Source organism: Andrographis paniculata, unplaced genomic scaffold (genome assembly GCF_009805555.1).
Source record: "Andrographis paniculata isolate CXL003 unplaced genomic scaffold, ASM980555v1 Contig69END, whole genome shotgun sequence".
NCBI classification, from domain to species: Eukaryota; Viridiplantae; Streptophyta; class Magnoliopsida; order Lamiales; family Acanthaceae; genus Andrographis; species Andrographis paniculata.
This window is the reverse complement of record NW_026137605.1, coordinates 1,674,260-1,694,610: the sequence shown is the minus strand read 5'-3', so window position 1 is coordinate 1,694,610 and position 20,351 is coordinate 1,674,260. Positions and strand designations below refer to the sequence as shown.

The following is a 20,351-nucleotide window of genomic DNA, read 5'->3' as shown; positions in this document are numbered from 1 at the left end:
TCTAATCTTAATTATATCAATTTTCAAATAGAATATATATCACCCCCACCCCAAATCAATTTGAAAAACAACTAAACAAACCCCCTTACATAATCGTTAATTAATTACAATGCATGTTTCGACCGCTGCGACTTCCCGCCCCGGTCGAGTCCTCGCCGCCGATTGCCACTACTCTGCGCCACCCAACCGAACGGCCGCCGCGCCGCCTTTATGCTTCACGAATGCCGCGTAAAATTCTTCAACGTTACTAGTGTGTGTCAGCCCCAATTTCTAGGGTTTATTTGTTTTAACTGGTGCTGTGCCTGCATGAAGGAAGGAATGCTAATTGTCAATCTGTTTTGACAGGAACAACAGTTTTGGAAAGGCAATACTAAGTAAATATTGACACTACTTGCGCCGATTTTGATTCAAGTTCGTTGGTAGGTACCTTTTCCCGTTTCTTTGATTTAGATGAAATTGCTGATGAGTTTACAAATTTGGTGGTCAAATAAAAAATTGTACCTCTACTGTCTGTCTTCAGCTTTGATTTGATCGTCTTCCTTCAACATTTATTTTATTTTTCACTTGCTTTTCAATTAACCAGATAAAGGCGAATAGGCATGGGAATTATTAAAGATGGTTCGATTTCGGGTTTTCTGCCTAGTAGCGGCGGGATGTTTGCAGTTCACTATCCTGGTTATCCCTCTTCCATAGAACGTGCAGTTGAGACTCTTGGAGGTCAGGAAGGCATTCTCAAGGTAGTTGCTTGTTTTGGGTTTGAAATTTGTAAGGTGAATATGGGTGGTGGATGTGATGTTGTGACTCGGTATTGATTTACATTTTCTGTGGGAAGTCATGATCCAATGTTCGATAAATCTTAGGCTTCTAAGGTTTATATTCTTGTTCTATGATGGTTCTTTTGTCTGAAAGCAAAGTACATAATATTAGTGTTATATTTGGTTATAAGCTGCATTTTATAGAAATCAAGTGCTCTGTTTTCCTTCCTACTGTGTGTGAAAATAATAGCATAACTTAATTCAAATTTGGACTAATTGATGCATGTCGAACTTTCCTTCCCGGGGTTCTCTGTCTGTCATTTATTCCCCATTTAATGTCGACTAAAGAGGTTTATTTTTGCTTGATTATCTATTTTTTCAAATGTAAAGGTAGTGACTATGTTGAGAACCATTGTATTTTTATATGATCACAATCACATGATAATTTATATTACTCTATCTTCAGGTTTGTAGTGATAAGTCAAACAAGCTTGAGCTGCATTTTCGCCCTGAAGATCCATATTCTCACCCCGTGTTTGGAGAATCCCGTCCTTGCAATAAATTTCTCTTGAAAATTTCCAGCAAGAAAGTTAAGGGAATTCGAAATGTAGAGGAACCTAATCAACTTTCTGAACCTGCATCAGCAGATTCACTTTGTACTGAGCAGAATAGTCTGATTCCTGAATCTGATGAAATTGCTAAATGCACCAACCCTCCTAAACACGAATCCAGTACAGCATCTGAAGAAGCCAAAGCAGACATAGAAAATGAAGTTCAATTGGACCTTTCTGCAGATATTGTTGCGAGGGTACCCGAGGCATATCACTTTGATGGTGTTTATTTTCCCTTCCATTCCCCATTTCACTATTCATGTGAAAGTTTTACTCTACCAGCATGTATCTTACAGTGTCGTTATTGCGAAATATAGGGATGGTGGATTATCAACATGTGCTTCCTGTTCATGCTGATGTAACTAGGAGAAAGAAACGAAATTGGGCTGAAGTGGATTCAAATTTTGGTCAGCTTTTCCTAATTTCTTTTGAGATTTTAAAATGAATTGGAGTTTCTCTTTCCCCACCTTACTAAATTGTTTGTATTTTTTGCAGAGTCCCGTAGTCTGATTGATGTTGAACAGGAGGATTTGATGATTTTGCTTCCGCCACTCTTTTCATTGAAGGATATTCCAGAGAAAGTTGTGTTAGTTACTTTATCTCTGTCTATTCTTTATTTATCTGCCCATGATTTCAGTTTTGCATGTTACCATTCATGTATCACAGAAATAAAAGTTCCCTCTTATATCTAGGGAAGCTTGCCTTCCCATCTCATGTAGTATAGAAGCTTTATGTAATTTTAAGATGGAAAGTTAGTAAAGTATGGATCAAATGTTTTGTATATTTCCTTTTTCTTGACTTCTATTTTATATTAATGCTAAAAGATTTACAATCATTTTATCTTATCATGAAACGAGAAACAATGACTTTCCCACTCTTGAGGGATATATATGGTAGATATTGTAACCACATTTTGAAATTTGCAGGTTAGTTTTTTAAACATAAAAACTGGCATCCCTCAAACCTTTTGTGCCTACTTTGAAGTTGTCTTCTATTTCACCTTTTCCACTTTCGATTTCTGTTATCCGTATACCTTTTTGTTCCTATTAGAAAGAGTGTACCTTATTCATGTTATGAAGGGTTATGGAGACTAAGATAGCATAAATGTGGCCCTGGAGTGCATTCTTACTCAGGTTTGAAGTGCATTGCTTCTTTGTGTTTTCATTACTTAGGCAAGTGCTTTGAAAGCATGAAATATCTTTTGCTGTAACACGAAGCTCTCAGCTTTGTAATCATTTTGGCTAGTGTAAGCCTTTTATAATCAGATTTAAAATGTGTCCAATATAAATACTATTAGTTTAATAACTGGAGTTTAACAGAAGCCTGTTGAGTGTTAATAATCCTTTTAAAATGCTTCGGTAAGTTATTGTTCGATAATTTTTTGGGTAAATATCTACCTATTTCTTATGCAATACAGTAAGATATGAACAAATTGTTGGAATAGAGTCACTCTTGACATGTATATTTCAGTAGTATTGTTATGACTAGATTGCAAAACATTCACTTCTTTATAATGTTTGCAAAAATATTAAAGCTTGCTCATTTTAATTGAGCAAGTTGAATGTATTGTCTCAGCGCTCTTTTGAAATTAGCATGTAGGAAGCCATTACCCCTAGGGAGCTCATAGATCGATTTGATTGTATAGTTACGATAGATGAACTGCTAATTGAATCTATGTTCTATTTTGTGTTGATTCACCTTGTTCGATACCTTGTCAATATTTTCTTTACATTATGCATTTCGTTACCATGGTTTTAGGTGGCTTTTCAGCTGTAGATAGAATCTAAAGTCTTGAAAGAAGCATTAGTGGCCAAGTACTTGAATGTTTTGCTAGATTATGGAAAAAAATGACTGTCATTCAATCACAATGATTGTGTATCTGCAGTTTAAAACCATCAGGGGATCCTGGTTTGAGAAAGAAACAAGATGAAGCTGTTCAACAGAACAGTGAGGTAAGTTCTTTCATACGAATAAGCAAATATCTGAGTTATGTTAGCATCCACCACAGTTGCATTTAGTTAAAACTTTCTACCATTTCAAATAGAAACCAACTGCTGCACATTTTTATATGATATTTTGGATTACCATTAATAAATCACCTAATCAATTTTACCACCTGCTATAAAGTATATCATAGGTGTAGTAACCTGCTGACAAATTTTGGGCATGATTTTTGTTGAAAATGATTTCAAGATTTTAAGTTCTCTGTAGATCCTATGATGTTGCAAGTGGTTATATATCTCTCTTCAAAGAGTAAATCTAGCTAAATTCTCTTATGCCTTTTCTGTCAAATTTTTTTATGGTCTTAAATTAAATCCCGTGTTTTCTACTTTTCTGCTGGAATCTTACAACATACCTGGAAGAGGTTTTTGCATTCTAACATCTTGATTTATTCTTTCTGATATTCAACTATTTTTTATTTTATTTTGTTTTATTTCTGATATTTAACTATTTGTTTGGTGGTCTAGTGGATGTACCTATATATTTGTAGATAGCTTTTATTAATTGGTTCTCGTTCCTTCATATTTGAAGTTTTTTTTTTTAATAATTTTTTATGCAGATGGAGATAGAGCAATGTCTTGCTATCGACTTCAACATCAAAGATATCCTGATTGCTTCGTATATGTGGCTAAATCTTAGTCATGCATGATTATTTCCTGCTATTTCTCCTAGAGCACATTTGCAATTATATCATATGTAAATTGCTCTGGACCTTGTTTTTAGTAGCCTCATTGTGATATTTGAAGTCATAAAAGGATATTTGTTACAATGTCCTGTGGATTAAATGCTTGATTTTTAGTTTTAGGTGATATATCAAAGCCTCAATGCAAATGTAGGTGAGAAATCATTTTCAATGATCTTATTATTATTGAAGATGTCATAAGATATATGAAGCCTGTTTGTTGTTCTTATGCACAGTATGCAAACCTTCATTATATGCTCAAGACATAAGTACCTTTCTTATCCAAATATATTTTATAGATATGTGTGGTTCTTTGACATGATAATATTTTTACCCTAAGTTGGAGCTCTTGTTTTGCATTCTTGTGTAATTTTTGTTTTGTCTTGATAAATTGAGAGTGTGATAGTGTCAGTTATCATCAATTGAGCGTAAGGATGGCGATGAATGATAAATCATCACTTGCACTGGTAGATTTTTTTGAAAATTGAAAGGATTTTTCAATATCAGAATTCCTTCTTTCTATAGTGCTTGTGCTGCTGTCCTTAACATTCTTACAGATCCCTAAGAAAGTAGATTGGAAAAAATTAATACCTGAGGACTCAGATCTATGGCAGTGGCAAACGATAGTGTGTGAATTGTTTGATGAGCGTCCACTATGGGTTAAGAATTCTTTTTCTGAACATTTGCTTGACCGTGGTCTGAATGTTGGGAGCAAAACACTCAAAAGGTGTGTTATAGTTACTGTCATGTGAATTTTTACATTGTCAGCATAGATTGTGATGAAAATATCTAATGCAAGTCCATTTCCTATATTCAGGCTTCTATTTATAGCAGCATATTACTTCTCCAATGGACCATACAGAAGAGTGTGGATCAGAAAAGGCTATGATCCACGCAAGGATCCTGAATCACGCATGTAAGATTCATATGAGATAAACTCTGATTTTTCTAATCTTGTTTAAGTAATGAAGTTCTTATTTTGTGAGTTATATATGCATTTCACTTTCTGGTCGCATATATGTTTGTTGACGATGATGGCTTAAGCCTAGTCAGGAATGTTTTGAGCATGGGGACTGGTGGGCTAGATGTTTATGTATGACCGAAATTGCAGACTATAACGCAGTCATTTTTCTGAAATTGTTGAGGCTTATAGAAGATGGTGAATAAAAGTGGACACTAGAATATTATACTGCCTCCTTTTGCAAGAAGTAATTTTTTAGATCTATTAGAACTACAGAAGCAATATAATTACCTTAGGACATGTTTTGTTAGATTCATTTGGATTTGAGGGTGTAGTTAAAATGAACGCATTTGAATTACCTCGAATTCATAATAAAAATCCATTGTTTGGTTTTATGGAGTATTTGAAATGACACAATATTAAAGAGTATTTGGTCATTTCAAATCTCCGATGAATGATGAAGTCATTTAAAAACATATAGTCCAAATTCCCCCAAGTAAATGGCACCTTAACTAATTAAAAAAATCTCTGTTATTGCAATATTTTGTCTAGTTTCTCTCTTTTATTTTTGAAATGTCAGAGTTATCAATTTTTTGGGATCTTGCTTTTCAAGAAACATTATTCACATTATGGAATAACTCAATGATTTTAATTTTTATTTGAGTTACACCACAGATATCAAAGAATCGATTTCCGAGTGCCACCATCATTGCGAAGCTACCGTGATGACAGTGATATATATGGGTAAGGTTTAATCTGAAAATTTTATCCGTCATAGAAATTTAAATATTTTATTATTTGATTTTTCAATAGAATAGTAAAACTATTCCTAAAAGATATTTGTCATTATGCACTGATATGTACCACACACACATATATTTGTTAATTCACTTGTATATATGATGAACTTCTGTCATTAGGATTACCATTTATTAATGAATTGAGTAGAGGAATAATACTCTTCCAACTCATATTAAAAGAGAAATATTTCATTAGACATTGTACTACTAATAGTAGAGTGATGTGATGAGATTGCAGATAAATTTTCTTATGCTTCATATATGTAATGCCTACACTTGTACATCTTTCTCCTCTTCATTTACAACTGATTTATTTGTCTTTCTTTTGCAGAGTTAAGATCAGGTGGATGGATCTTTGTGCATTTAAAGTTTTCCCTCGTAAAAGCCAAATTTTACTGCAACTCATTGAACTTGAAGATGACTATATACAAGAAGAAATAAAAAAACCTACAAGTCAAGAAACCTGCAGCGTATGATACTTATATTCTTATTCGATTTTCTTGAGGTGCATTTCAGAAAATATTGTAGGAAAGGAAATTGTGAAACTAGTCTTGATAAATTTGTCAGTTTTTTTCTTTCTGCGTGTTCTAGACTTCTAGTAAAAGAAATGGGAGTTGTTGTTAGTTTTTAGGTATCTACTCTGCTCGCTTTTAAGTATTGGTGTTTCTAAATTAATTGTGATTATCTACTAGTGGCCACTTACTAAAATATTATATGCCCCAAAATTTGAGAATTTTTAGCACCCAAACTTTGTGCCGAACTTTATATATTTTTCAGCCTTGAAATTGCTCCAAATGCTCGTGTTGAAGAAACTGACGTTGCTCCATCACCATCTTTTCAGGGCTTGTTTGTTTCGTTTTAGTTCTTGAATTTTCTGTTCACTCTCTGATTTGCATGATTAGATATATACATTTATCCGAACAATTTGCAATGTTTTTGTGTATACTTTCTGTGTTATATGGAGATGTCTGAGGCTCTTAACCTATTCATCATATGATTTATAAAATGTTGCGCGTTTTGGCAGCTGCAAACAGGATGGTTTTCATCACGTGTACTCGACTGTTTGAGATTGCGTGTTGCGCAGAGGTTTTTGTCTGTATATCCCGGCGCTGGTGCAGAATCTCTATTGAAGGCTGTCACTAGACGCTTTCAGAGGACTAAGAGGCTGCCTTTAGCTGGAAAGAACTCGAAAGTTAATAAAAAGGAGAAACAAGATGTTAAAGGTTGAAAGAAAAATTTACTACTGTAGCAGGAATTCTGTAACTACTGACTTATTAATTTCACTTTCCACACATTTCATCTTCTAATTACTTCTATGGCATATTTCAAAACTTTCAGAAGTTTTAGAGCATGAGGGTACTGAAGCTAACGATGAAGTTGAGCATGGCGAAGAAGTTGAGCATGACGAAGAAGATGAAGATGAAATGGATTATGACAACCTCGGAGAGGATGTGGATGCAGATGAGGCACTCGATCAGGTGAATTTATACTTGCTTGTTCCGATATTTGTCCACATGCCTGAATTTTGTCTATCATTCACACCTGATAGAACTTGGGGTAAAACAATGAAAATTTTCAAGGATTCAATGAATTAACCTACAGAAAAGCCAATTCTCTTCTACTACAAAACCAAAGTCGTTGCCCTACCAAAAACTCCATCATCACTTTAACATAGATGGACTGCTTATATACATATATATATATATATAAATTGGCCATTTATATGGACTTTATTAGATATATTGTACAGAAGACTCAAAAATAAATTATAACCGAATAAAGTGAAAGAACATTCTTGGACTCATTTATATGCGGTCTGTTCACTCAGCATTTTTAGATAAATTGATTTTTTATGTGTAGTTTGAATGGTTGACTTTTTATGAGTGGATAATGTATATATTAGATCAATGTGTGTGTATATTTGTATTTTTTAAATAATATTTATAAGAAATTGTTCCATTGAAAAATGCTGAGTGAACAGACTAATGGACTCTAATATCGTTTGCTCTCTCATATCACCCCCACATTGACTTAACTGATCGTCGGCCTCACATTCAATCTCCTTTTTCACAGGTCGATCAGGACGAGGATTTCCTACTACAACCAGATTCATGTATCCCTCTCTACATTTTATATAATTTTCTCTTTTCGAATAGTTGATGATTTTACGATGTATAAATTGCTTCTGCTAATTAACTTGATTCAGATACAGACAACAATGAGAGTGCATCAAAAGGCTATTTGCAGGAGCTTTTTGGCAGCTTCCCCCTCGGCACTGGAGTTGGCGATGGAATCGGAGACGCTGACGACCCTTATGATGATATATATCAAATATATGAACATTACAGTGATGACAACGACTCTGACGATGACGGCGACGAGAATTATTGAAACATTTATCGAAATAGGACATCAAGCCTGCCTGGGAGTATGGTATGTTCTTTTTTTTCTTTTTTTTTTTTTTGAGTTTTGATTTATATTGTTTTCTAAATTAATTGAATGTGATACTTTTGTACTATAAAAATTTGGTATGTTTTTAAGAAAACTGTGGCCTGTGCAACTTGGGTTGGTATTAGATTTAATCTACTTGTATCATTTTTTTTATTATTATTATTTACAGTAAGGTATTTTATTTTATTTTTTTCAAGAATGGAAATCAATAATGGCAATCTATCGTTTTATTTTGTGTAACATTAAACCCGATCGATTTAGTTTCAACTTTTAAATTTCAAATCATAAAGAAAGAGGAATCTTTATGGAAGTAGTAGGAAGAGAAAAACTACAAAAAAATAAGATGGGGATCAATAAAAAAGAACTCATAAATAAAATAAAATATTGTTTATACATAATTTATAAAAATTTGTCACAAATCTGCCGTTAATGAATTAGCCTCCGGTTTGGGCCCAGCAATCATAATGGGCATGATGCTGGACAGATTTCATTAAGTCGGGCTGGGCCTAGCCTGTTAAGGTCAGGCCCATCTGACCTAAATTTAGAGATTAAATAATTTTAAAATAAATAATTATATATATATTGTAATATTAATATCGGATTTGTCAATAAAAATATTAATTATTTCAATTGAACTATCTTATATTATGTAATATTATATTATATATATATATATGCAGTGAGATAGAGAGAGAGAAGAATTTTATTTACTTTATTGGTTAGTGTGTATATATAGGTAATACAATAATCATGATTTCAACTCATATATATCAAATCAGTGTTGATTTGATTTAATTAATAGATAAATAAATAAAATAACAAAGTATTGATATAATGGGAGGGGATTGCAACTCCTCTTCCATTCAAATCCAAGGATTTTGAGTTGAAATTTGAATAGTAAAAATCTTGAATTAGAGTAATTGTATCACGTAATATAAATATATGCTAATGTAATATTTAGAAAAAAATTTAAATAAATAATAAATTTTTGGTCAAGTCCGTTAAACAAACACACCCTATAGTGTATCACTTGATGTGTATGTATGCATATATGCACATATAATATACATACACTATACTCCCTCCATCACATAATTAGTCCACTATACACCCTATATCACGCAATTTAAGAAATATTGTATAATGTAGTTAATTAATTTGATTAGTTGATATAATAAAATTTATTTTAAATATTTTTATTTGATAAAATATAAAATTAAAAGTTTAAATATCTTTTATTTTAATTTTTAAATATTAAATTTTTTATTTACTAAAATAATTTTAAAATAATAATAATAATAATAATTGTTATACATGGTAAATCAATACATGCAATTAGATAAAAAAGAATAATTTTAATAATTTAAATGTAATTAATACAATAAAAAATTGTAATAATAAAAATTTTATATAAAAAGTACATAAATTTTTTTAAAATTGATTTGTTAGAAATCGTTTGTTATGACACATCAAATTTAGTGCCACATTGTATACGATATCAAAATTTTTTATATGATATTTTAAACCAATGCTATACAAATATTTTAGTATATCGAATTTATGAATAAAAAAATATTGAATTATGGAAAAACATAAATACTCATATAAAAAAAATATTGAAAAAAAATTTAAATTTTCGGTACGATATACATGATATATTCTGTATATATAGATAATAAAAAAAAAACGATATTTATGTATATATCAAATATTCGATACAATATGGATATTTTTTTTTAATAAATTAAAAAATTTGGTATTCGATATTTTCGTTATACTTTTTCAAACCATATCTAACTGAATTATATACACCGTATTAGAATATAATTTTTTACATTGAAATACCAAAATTAAAAATAATTTTATAATTTTGCATGATAAATAAGTTTTTTCTTTATTATTTTTTTGCATAAAGGAAAAAAATTAAAATCAAACTTAATTAATTTTTCGGCCATAAATTTTTAAATCAAATTTTTATCAATTTTTTATATTACATTAAAAATTATTAAAAAAATAAAAATTAGATGAATACTTATTTATATCATATTAAATATATTTTTTTTTATTATTCAAAATTTTTGTCAAACTTCTAAATTTACAATTAAACAAATAGTAAAATTAAATATATTAGTAAGTTAATAAAATATGATTAAGTTTTTTTAATTATAAGTATTAGTACTAAAATAGAAAAAGTAGACTAATTTGGTGGACAACTAAAAAAAAGAAATGATGGACTAATTTGGTGGGACGGAAGAAATATTATATACGAGGGGGGGGGGGGCAGGGTGGGGCTGGATGGAAGGGCGGGTAAATAATTCCCTCCGTCGTATAACTACACATAATAAAATATACTCTATCTGTCTTAGAAGTAAGTATTCATTTGTTTTTTCATATAGTTTTAGAAATATTAGTATTATATTGAAATATAGTATGAATAAAATAGAAATTACTAAAATAACCTTATTAGTATGTGTGATATAAAGGTAATGACATTTGTGTAATATATTGTAAGTTGTAAGGGTATTTGTAATGTTAGGTAAATAGTACAGTAACTTTTAAAAAAAAATGAATACTTTATTATGAGACGGACTTAGATAGAGGGAGTATAATAATTTCAACATATTATGATGTATTATATTTCAGCTTAAGAATAATAATTTAATCTAATAAGTAAATAAATTTAATCATATAATTAAAATAAATTTACTTTAAAATAATTACGTCCAATAATAACTGATTTAATCATTTAAATTTATTCTTAAATACTAATTTTGACAAAAGTTAATAAATTAATAATTATTTATTACTTTTCATTAAATACTTATTATTTACGACAAATATAACTATTATTATATTATCTTTTTATTTATTTTAGTTTTTTATTAAAATTTGAAAATTGTATGGTACAAAAATAATTGGACAAACAAACGAATATAATTGCACAACCGTTAGTTGGCGAAACTATATTGACGTAATATATTTAAGATTCAACCGTACTAGCAAGACCTTCAAACGGCGTCGTTTATGAGGAATATACATACTCGTTCATAACTACAATTACATATGGGAGATGTTCTCCAAATTGAGTTTACCCTAGTCTTCCGACAGAATTTTGAAAAGCTAAGCTTCAAATGGCGGGTCAATCATCACCGCATCGCATTCTCTGCGCTTCCTTCAATCAAGATAACAGGTAGCCATCTGATCAATTGGTTACTAAATAAGTTCTGATGTTTTCTTAGTTGAATTTTGACTGATGAGTATTTTATTTTACTTCAGCTGCTTCGCCGTCGGAACTGGAGATGGATTCAAAATATTTGATTTGAATACCGGACAAATGCTTCATGAGCAAGGTGTTTGTGTTAGATTTGCAAGTTTAATTCGAAATCAAGTTGTTTATTTATTTACTTAGTCTTGCGCGAGTCATTGAATGAATTGGATGAACTTTTGGCAACTGAATTTCCAAATAATGCGCAGTTAAATGAGTGTTTTTAGTATCAGAGCTCTTATCGGTATGCATTGTTTGTTGTTTTCTGAATGCGGGTCAGCTTGTAGGGATAGGATCAATGGTATGTTTCTCACAAATATGTTTTGTTTCTTCGGCATTTTTTGTGAAATAATGGTGAAAGAAATTTTAAGTTGAGACTACAGCAAGAAGATAGCTGAATGATGCTGATTTTGTGTTTTCTGTTTTGTTTCCAAGTTGCTGGGGCGTTCAGTATTGTTGAAATGCTATTCAAATCAAGTCTTGTTTGCATAGTTGGTGCTGGAGAACAGGTTTTCCTTTATTTGATATAATAATCACTTTCATCATCTCCTTAGTTTTTTGATAGCTTTGTTTTTTGGTATCTCATAATTTGTGTGCTTCGAGCAGCCATCTTTATCTCCGAGAAGATTAAGTTTGTTTGATACTAAGAAAGGAACTGCTCTACGTGAAATGAACTTTTTGACTTCTATTCTCGCAGTTCGTGTAAATAAGCAAAGGTTTGTCTCTCAGCTATGATTTCATAAATGATATTATTCTGAGCAAAAGCAAAATTCTTCAAATTTTTAGTAATGTAAATGCTATGGCAGATTGATAATTGTATTGCAAGAAAAAATATACATTTATGACACTAACAATGGGGAAATACTGCACATCTTGAACACAGTGCCTAATGTAAAAGGTCAGTATAAAATGATCATATGCCATGTCCTCATATGCCATGTCCTTATTGTTGCTAAAGTAATTTAATAAGAACTTTCAGTATCCAATCTGCACTCCAACTATCTGATATGAATTTTCTGTACGGGTACGCTGAAGCCTGAAGCTGCTGCTGCTGCTAGAATGATCTATCCTAATCTGGTAGCTGGTACTAGAAATTATAAGGATGTTTTAACCAGAAACATTGTGAAAAGATACCAAAGCTAAATATAGTTTCACTGTGCACTGCTTCTTTTCTTCTTTTTGTTCTTGGTTGTGGAGATACGTGTAGTTTTGAAGCATTATTAAGCTGTGACGTTGAATCTTGTGATCTTCTTTGACTTCATAGTATTCAGTTGTTTTCTTTTCTAGTTCAGGTCTTTGTGCTTTTTCAGCAAATATGGATAATCCCTACCTGGCTCTTCCTGCTAGTACAACTGCAGGGTCTGTACTTGTCTACAATGTTATGGATCTGCAGTCACACTGTGAGGTTGTGGCTCACATTCTTACTAGATTTTGAAAGCAGTATTTTGGCAATTTTTTACTTCCCTTTGTTTAATTTATACCTTGGAATTTGTTTATGTTTTCATCATGGTCTAACATGTTTATAAATTTTAACACGTGCTCAATCTTTGAGTGGTAATTTCTCACCCTCCATAGGTATTGGGCTAAAGCTTATTGCTCACTGGATAGAAAATTTTGTTTGCTTTCCAAAATGATAAGATATGTACCTGAGCATGAATGCATTTGTTTTTCCCTTTGCCTCCTATAAACATTGGCAAAAGTATCTGAATTGTGTTGAAATTAGTTATGTTGAGATCATGTGTAACATGAGCTGTGATTAAGGTGTATCAAAAGAATGATCTAAATTTCTTGTTACCATCCCTAAATTCTGTAGATCGATGCACATCGCTCACCATTGGCTGCCTTAGCTTTTTCTCCAAATGGGATGTATATAGCTACAGCATCTGAACAGGGAACCATTGTTCGAGTTTATCTAGTTTCAGATGCTACTGAGGTACGCTACCAAAAGTTGGTCATTCTTATGTGGAATCACAATTGCTTTTTCTTCTTCCAAAGCACGGCAAACCAAAGCGAACTTTATAGCTCACCAAATTTTAGATTCCTTATATGAGATCTTAGTGATTTATGTTCGTCAGTCCCACAGTTTCCGTAGGGGCACATGTGCATCAACAATATATTCTTTGTCATTCGGGCCGTCAGTTGATCTTCCAGATATTCTTCTTGCAACAAGCTCTTCAGGTTCTGTTCATATTTTCTCCCTGGGTTTTGTTCTGAAAGAGAGGTGCGGTCTATATCCTTGATTCTCCAATTCATTAACCATTAGATTTCTACAACTATTTTAGCTGTCATTATCTTCTGAATTACAGAAACCTATGCTATCTGTTATTTGTTTCTTTAATCCACTGATGTGTCATAGATAAATTGCCTTATGTGTCTTGCGGAGCAGTTCTTTATTGGCGTTGTTAATTTGCTTAGAAGCTGATTGTTCTGTTCAAACTGTCGCTCATTTTTCTTATATTCTGAAGCAGAAAATCGAAGAGTTTCTTTGGATCAATAATGTCTGGCTCTGTTAGTGATACATCAGATCACCTTGTATACCACAATGCTTTTGCAGCTGGAGTAAGAAGGTTACTATTAACCAGCCTTTATGAAATTTTCACCTACTTTCGAGTTCTGTAATGGTTTCCAATTTATACTTATTATTGAATATGTTATGGGAAACATTCAATGAGTATAAATTAAGACAAATTTAGAATGACTAGTTGAAATGACAACCTTGTCATCTCTTCGATCAGTATAAATCTTGAAAAGAAATATAGTGAGCGTCGATCTAATCTACTATCATTAATCCTATAGTTAATTACTTAATAAATTTTTAAACATTTTATTGCAGTGATGCTATAGTTCAAAAGATAGAGAGAATTAGTGATACATCAAGTTCTAATCCGGTGGCATTGAGGTAAGTTGGGACTAGTCAAGATTGGCTTTCAAATTCTCATATGAACGATCATAGTAGAATTTCTAAGGCTCTCGTGTGATTTTGTAGAGCTACTGTATCGATGATCACCTTCAATGGATACTTCCAAGAATATTGTTTCAGTATAAACCATAAGCACGAACCTACATGGACCTTGGAACGCCAGTTCAATCTTTCGACGGCAGTTGTTGGCCAGAGCTCGAGCTAACGTAGCGCCAGAGGTATGTCGGTTCATGACTCGATCTACACTTATGATCATGTTTATTACATAGGATTCACAATGAAGACGACAAAGTTTTCGAATATTTCATGAATCGCCCCATCTATGTTTCACCGCTCGTATAAAGAATAGAATTAGAGAAAGTAATACATCGTAATCTTGCCGCTAAAACGTATGTTCCCCTTCATTCCATTGTTGAGAATTTATATGCCGATCTTATGATTAGGTTAACGGACATTTTATATTGATTGGGCGATATAGGCTATGGAAAGATGTAACGAAATGAATGTGAGAGTCAATGAGGCAAAATAAAGAAAGATCAACAACTTATACACTATGGTAGTTCAATGAAGAAATAACATTTTGAAATGTAAGTTGACATTTTACCGACATAAAATGCATGTTCGCCTAATCATAAGGCCGGCCGGTAGATAAATTCTCAACCATGTTCATCAATTGAAAGAAAGGGAACATAAGTTTCACCGGAAAGATTACAAAGTATAACTTTCCCTAATTAATTATGTTGTTCTTACCGGAGGCGAAACATAGACAAATCAATTCATGAGGTATTTGGAAAGTCTGTCACCTTCGACGTGTGTTTGTTTGGGGGTTTGGATTTTGAGTTGACAGCTATCGTGGATGTGACATTGAGTGCTTTGATATCAAATGTCATGTGTTGTACTCCATACAAATTCACATGGACAAAGAAAGTAAGGGATGACAGGTGGTCTAGGGGTTGGATTTGTGACCATGAGGTAATGGGTTCAAACCTCCGACCCTTCAGGTTATCTGCTACACATGGTTCGCCTAGTGTTACCCTGCAAATTAGGTCCGATCACACATCCAACTCCCAGATTTCCAATCAACCTTAGCCTAATTTTCATCAACTTTGCTGGATTTCACCCTGCCTCACCGCCGTCACCACCATTCTCTTCCTGCAGCAGCCGCCGCCAACTTTCTTCTTGTTGCCCACGATCGATCCTCAACTGCCATCCGAGTTGCCCATGTGTAGAAAGAAGGTGGAGCAACAGAGAAAGAGAGGTATGAATTGTCGATGTCGCCTCTCCTGTACCAAGCCAAACCGAGGCAGCTTTGATTTTGTACCATCGATTTGGAGGGTCACTGTGTTAAAATTTTTTCCGAAGAAAACAAAAAAGGGCGGCGAGATTGGAAGAAAGACTCTGGAATGGAGAGCCAATGTATATGCTCTAAGTGTTGTAGTTATTAAAGTCGTAATCGGTTGAATAACACACTATGACAAGAAAAATATACTATCTCCGTCCGTCCAACCGAATGTATACAATTTTTTTTTTGGTTAATTTTTTAATGTTAATTATTATATTAAAATGTTTTACAAATAAATAAAAAATAACAAAAACATCTGTATTAATCTCTTATATTATAATACAATGATATTTATAAAATACAAATATAAGGATAAATATAACACAAGAATTAATAGGATATATTAAGGGTGCAAGAAGCAAGTCAGTGCACTCAAATAGTATTACACGAGAGTGTTTACGACTTGAAGTGGAGAGTGTTATTAAGGATTGACAATTTTGTCTCAGTTCTCGGTCATAATCTATGTGAAGTCTTCTATCCTTTGGTATATTGATGGCCTATATCTCAATGTAAGTACGTATATATATTTCATATAGTATATCCAAATTTGTTGCGCATAGGGGTATACTATGATAAACAAATTTTAATTAGAATCAAAATGATAATTATGATATTGAATTAGAAAAAATATACTCTATCCGTCTCATAAATAGTTTTAATTGGGTTGAGTACAATATTTAAGAATTATTGATATTATATTGGTAATCGATAAAAAGTATGGATAAAAGATTTTTTTGCCTTTTGTGAGTGTATTAGTATAAAAAGTAGTGACAATTGTGTAATAAAAATGAAAAAAAAGTAACATTACGATGATTATTTATGAAAATTGTTTTGGGGACGAACAAAAATCCTACTATTGTAATAGTATATTTTTTGCTCTTTTTATTTTTACATTTAGTAATATTCTTTTATACGAGCAACACGCCATTTCCTAGGGTTTTAGAAATTGAGAGGGGTTGAAAATGGCGGGAGCCCGGTGAACCCTCGTCATCGTCTTCGTCATCAACATAGACTTCTTCTCCATATATGGTTGATGGAATCGTACTTATTTGTGTGAATCTACACCCCCCGCTCTGTTTTAGCCCTCTGGAAGGTATTTAACAGGATGTACGGTAACAGCCAATTCGATGGAAACGCTGCCTTCTCCGGCGGGGGTTTCATGCCTTCTCAAGCTACACAAACTGCCGATCCAGCATTTACTCCGGCGAAGGTATCGCTACATGATTGAAGCTTTCTAGGAACATTGCTTTATTTTTATTTTTTATTTTGTGAAAATCGTTACTGAAATTCAGGATTGGGCTTATGATATATTTGCGTTCTATAGATTTCTAAGTTGTCCAAGGGAAGAAAGTTTTCTTTCCGTCTGAACAATCGCGTTTTTGCACGGAACTAATTTGAATATGAGGAACAATTGTTTTTTGGCTTTGTGCAGAATCGCGAGGCTCAGGCATTGCTTCCGTTAACCGTGAAACAGATAAGTGAAGCTTTTCAAGCAAGTGACGACAAAGCGAACTTCCTAATTGATGGGGTTGATGTGAATAATGTCAGTATCTAGCTGTTCTTACGATGAATTATGACCGATTTGTTTATCCTCTGATGTTTCCGCGTTTCTGAAATAACTTCCTGTAGGTGAAATTGGTCGGGATTTTGTATGATAAAGTTGAAAGGATAACTGATGTTTCATTTGTGCTTGATGATGGGACTGGTCGCATAGATTGCCATAGATGGTATGTTTTATGGCGTTTCGCCATTTCCCTTTTCTTTTTCTTTGGTTGCAATTCCTTTGCTTGTTGGATAATTTGTTGAAAGAGTTATTGTGCTTCTGTATGCTTACTTGTGTGTTTTCGAATTTCAGGGTAAATGAAGCTATTGATATGAGAGAAATGGAGCTACTCTTGTAATGGTTTTTTTGAAGATAGATTAGATACTATTGTGTGTTATATTCCACTTGGTTCTAACTTGTTTATCGTGTTTGTCTGGATTAGAAATGGCATGTATGTAAAGGTACACGGGCATTTAAAGGGGTTTCAAGGCAAAAAACAATTGATGGTGTACTCTGTCAGGTATAGGTTTGCTATGTTTGCTCATAAGCTTCTTCTTATTTTCTATTCTTTTTTTTAATTCTTTCACGAAACACAGAGATATAATTATATCCACATGGGTTGAGTATGATGTTATATCTTTTCCTTTATTTTTCGAGGTCCTAACAAGCGAAAATATAGCATTTCGTCATCATGAATGAAAAAGACTATGCAGGATGGGGTCCAAATATTTGCGATAGGGAAACAACCATATCTATAGAGAATAGACCACTAACGAATATTCATATCAATCATTTTCAATGGGGCAGGGTGGCAGTGGGAGAGTGAAGATACATAGATGTAGAATGTTTGAGCTGGTCAGGAACTTAAAAGAAGGAATAAACATATAAAAATGGCGCGGTCTTTGTTTACTAGGTTTTTCTGTACTTGTGGTGGTTGGTTCATATTTGGTAGAAGCAACTGGCGGAAACTAGATATATGAATACAATATAGAAAAATCACATTAAAGGTATTTTTGCAGGCTCTTGATGACCTAATTATAATAGGTCTACCTCTAACTCAATTTATTAAGGTTTCACATTCTAACTCGATCAATTATGTCCACACTACTGATAGAGTTACACCTGCTTTGACACTCAAATATTGTTCTTAAGTATTTTCACTGGGGAGTTATTTCTGGTCTTGATAACTGTACTAGAGAACACTTTCCAGCTGCTACCTCCAATATTTGAAAAAACCTTGCTATCACGTTATCTCAAGTCAAAACTTGTGTATGCGTAGATTTTCTGTAATAGGAAGTTTTGTTTGATTCGTATGGTTGATTTCATCCCTGAATAACGAGATTTAACCTGGATGCTGTTACTAACAGGCCTGTCACAGACTATAATGAAATTTCAAACCACTTTGCTGAATGTATATACGTCCACTGCTACAATACCAAGCACCGGGTATGATATGACCAACTAAGCTTTGCATTGGTATTGTTCTGAGAAATTGTTTTCTTCCCCAATTTTTATTTGATGTTCTATTTCTTTATCCTCTTCACAGAAGCAGCAGGATGCTGGCCAAGTTTCTGGCCATTTACCAAATTCAGCTGTTAACACCCCTACAAAAGGATTTCAATCAACCCCGTCAAATCAGGTGACGTGTAAGGATATTATGCTATAACTTTACTTTCTAACGACATTGATGGTTTTGACACTTTTTTCTCTTTAACTTTCAGTTTTCTGTACAATATAACTTGGATGATGTCCAGGGCATTGATAAAATGGTTCTAAACTATTTGCGGCAGCCATCATGCATGTAAGTTCTACAAACAAACACCAATCCATCCACGTAACTTATCTATTGTTTCCACTACACTTATGGCCAATTTAGGAAGGGCAAGCCATGAATTTGGAATATGTTAGTTTGCATTCCTATTTCTTGGTGAAAAATTGTGTGCATCATGCGAAGCATGCGAGCAGAAGAACATGAAGTTAGTGGCACAAGGGGAAAAAGGTGATCTGAAAATCATTTAACAGGTTGGACTGGCATAAGTATGGACACTTCAACCAAATATCTCTGCTCGTAATGCATTAAAGCTATTACAAAAATATCGAGGTGGTCTTTCATTTCCATTTTTGCTGATTTATAAAATTGAGAAAATGCCATTTCTCTGTCATAACCGCTTGGCACTGCGAAGAAATTTTGAGAAATGAATTGGATGAGAATAAAATTGATGCTATAACTTCATATTTATATTTTTCTGTAAAATAATTTTTACGGTAGCTGCTGGTATATTTACTCCTGTTCTCACATAGTAGTAGATTAAGAAAGATGGATTTATGGCTTTAGCTCGCCGTGATTTTATTGAATGGTTTGCCTGTATTCTCTCCTGGTCACATCGCGTCTATGACAGAGAACCTTAGCCATTTATTCCAGGAATTTAGGATCTTTTAACAAGTCTTATTGAATATTGCAGTGCACGAGAAAAAGGCGTCCATCGAAACGAACTTGCCCAACAACTAAATCTTACTGACACAAATATTGCGTGAGTTGCTCTACAATATGAGTTTGTTTTGATGATATACGTATATTCATATAAGTATATATGATATTCTTTGGTCTCCGACAGAGATGCGATTAGGTCTCTGGAAGGAGACGGTCTAATATATTCGACCATTGATGAGCATCACTTCAAGTCCACCACCAATGGTTGAACAACCAACACAAGACTCAAATTGGTGAGATGAACTATTGCTTGTATATTGTTCATGCATGCATACTTTGATTTGCATTTGCATTTGCATTTCTCATTAGATTGTCAATCAAATCTCTTCTATTGCAAGGTATTTTTATTGCAATTGCTGCTAGCACCTGTTGGTGTAATTTGAAAATATTTGATGTCAATTCATATTTGTAGGTTTGTGTAAGAATATATTTCAGATATTGGAATCAATACTAATATGTGTGATATGTATTGTGTTATATTCCAATTATAAAATTTAGCATAGTTATTACTGTAAATATACTATATATT

The 20,351-nt window shown here is 32.9% G+C and overlaps 3 protein-coding genes across 12 annotated transcripts; all 3 read left to right on the top strand.

Annotated features, from left to right (window-relative positions):
* Positions 1-74: 74 nt before the first annotated feature.
* Positions 75-8,385, top strand: LOC127264081 (uncharacterized). Of its 3 annotated transcripts, none has more exons than XM_051293458.1 (16): positions 75-228; positions 355-419; positions 584-737; positions 1,222-1,588; positions 1,684-1,773; positions 1,862-1,952; positions 3,252-3,318; positions 3,927-3,970; positions 4,606-4,776; positions 4,867-4,965; positions 5,686-5,754; positions 6,142-6,280; positions 6,835-7,033; positions 7,149-7,288; positions 7,884-7,923; positions 8,017-8,385. In XM_051293458.1, exons 3-16 carry the CDS (start codon positions 600-602, stop codon positions 8,199-8,201), a joined length of 1,839 nt encoding a protein of 612 aa, XP_051149415.1. In that variant the 5' UTR covers positions 75-228; positions 355-419; positions 584-599; the 3' UTR covers positions 8,202-8,385. The 3 variants fall into 3 exon arrangements, with proteins under 3 accessions (XP_051149415.1, XP_051149414.1, XP_051149413.1); XM_051293457.1 differs by having other exon boundaries at positions 346-419; XM_051293456.1 differs by having other exon boundaries at positions 75-250; positions 346-419.
* A 2,908-nt stretch (positions 8,386-11,293) lies between these two features.
* On the top strand, positions 11,294-16,871 carry LOC127263553 (autophagy-related protein 18b). Of its 7 annotated transcripts, none has more exons than XR_007841507.1 (12): positions 11,294-11,451; positions 11,538-11,611; positions 11,962-12,035; positions 12,133-12,242; positions 12,333-12,424; positions 12,819-12,931; positions 13,340-13,459; positions 13,602-13,747; positions 13,995-14,093; positions 14,360-14,425; positions 14,513-15,492; positions 15,608-15,988. XR_007841507.1 is itself a non-coding variant. In XM_051292649.1 (12 exons), the coding sequence occupies exons 1-11, from the start codon at positions 11,393-11,395 to the stop codon at positions 14,649-14,651; spliced, it is 1,092 nt and encodes a 363-aa protein (XP_051148606.1). In that variant the 5' UTR covers positions 11,294-11,392; the 3' UTR covers positions 14,652-14,664; positions 16,724-16,871. The 7 variants fall into 7 exon arrangements, 5 of the variants coding, with proteins under 5 accessions (XP_051148606.1, XP_051148605.1, XP_051148604.1 ...); XR_007841506.1 differs by having other exon boundaries at positions 15,605-15,988; XM_051292649.1 differs by lacking the exon at positions 15,608-15,988 and adding an exon at positions 16,724-16,871 and having other exon boundaries at positions 14,513-14,664.
* Positions 16,863-20,299, top strand: LOC127263556 (replication protein A 32 kDa subunit B-like). Of its 2 annotated transcripts, XM_051292651.1 has the most exons (10): positions 16,863-16,998; positions 17,221-17,331; positions 17,418-17,515; positions 17,644-17,685; positions 17,774-17,851; positions 18,699-18,777; positions 18,878-18,970; positions 19,053-19,132; positions 19,794-19,862; positions 19,947-20,299. In XM_051292651.1, the coding sequence occupies exons 1-10, from the start codon at positions 16,894-16,896 to the stop codon at positions 20,029-20,031; spliced, it is 840 nt and encodes a 279-aa protein (XP_051148608.1). In that variant the 5' UTR covers positions 16,863-16,893; the 3' UTR covers positions 20,032-20,299. The 2 variants fall into 2 exon arrangements, with proteins under 2 accessions (XP_051148608.1, XP_051148609.1); XM_051292652.1 differs by lacking the exons at positions 19,794-19,862; positions 19,947-20,299 and having other exon boundaries at positions 19,053-19,136.
* The last annotated feature ends 52 nt before the right edge of the window (positions 20,300-20,351 follow it).

What these genes read in the sequence shown, in the direction of transcription:
- LOC127264081 (XM_051293458.1), top strand. Translation starts at nt 600, where the DNA reads ATGGGAATTATTAAAGATGGTTCGATTTCGGGTTTTCTGCCTAGTAGC. An exon ending in GTCAGGAAGGCATTCTCAAG is followed by an intron (nt 738 to 1,221) that starts GTAGTTGCTTGT and finishes CTCTATCTTCAG; the next exon opens with GTTTGTAGTGATAAGTCAAA. An exon ending in ATCGACTTCAACATCAAAGA is followed by an intron (nt 3,971 to 4,605) that starts TATCCTGATTGC and finishes AACATTCTTACA; the next exon opens with GATCCCTAAGAAAGTAGATT.
- LOC127263553 (XM_051292649.1), top strand. Translation starts at nt 11,393, where the DNA reads ATGGCGGGTCAATCATCACCGCATCGCATTCTCTGCGCTTCCTTCAAT. An exon ending in ATCTGCAGTCACACTGTGAG is followed by an intron (nt 12,932 to 13,339) that starts GTTGTGGCTCAC and finishes TAAATTCTGTAG; the next exon opens with ATCGATGCACATCGCTCACC. An exon ending in GGTTTTGTTCTGAAAGAGAG is followed by an intron (nt 13,748 to 13,994) that starts GTGCGGTCTATA and finishes ATTCTGAAGCAG; the next exon opens with AAAATCGAAGAGTTTCTTTG.
- LOC127263556 (XM_051292651.1), top strand. Translation starts at nt 16,894, where the DNA reads ATGTACGGTAACAGCCAATTCGATGGAAACGCTGCCTTCTCCGGCGGG. An exon ending in TTGATGGTGTACTCTGTCAG is followed by an intron (nt 17,852 to 18,698) that starts GTATAGGTTTGC and finishes TGTTACTAACAG; the next exon opens with GCCTGTCACAGACTATAATG. An exon ending in GCTACAATACCAAGCACCGG is followed by an intron (nt 18,778 to 18,877) that starts GTATGATATGAC and finishes TCCTCTTCACAG; the next exon opens with AAGCAGCAGGATGCTGGCCA.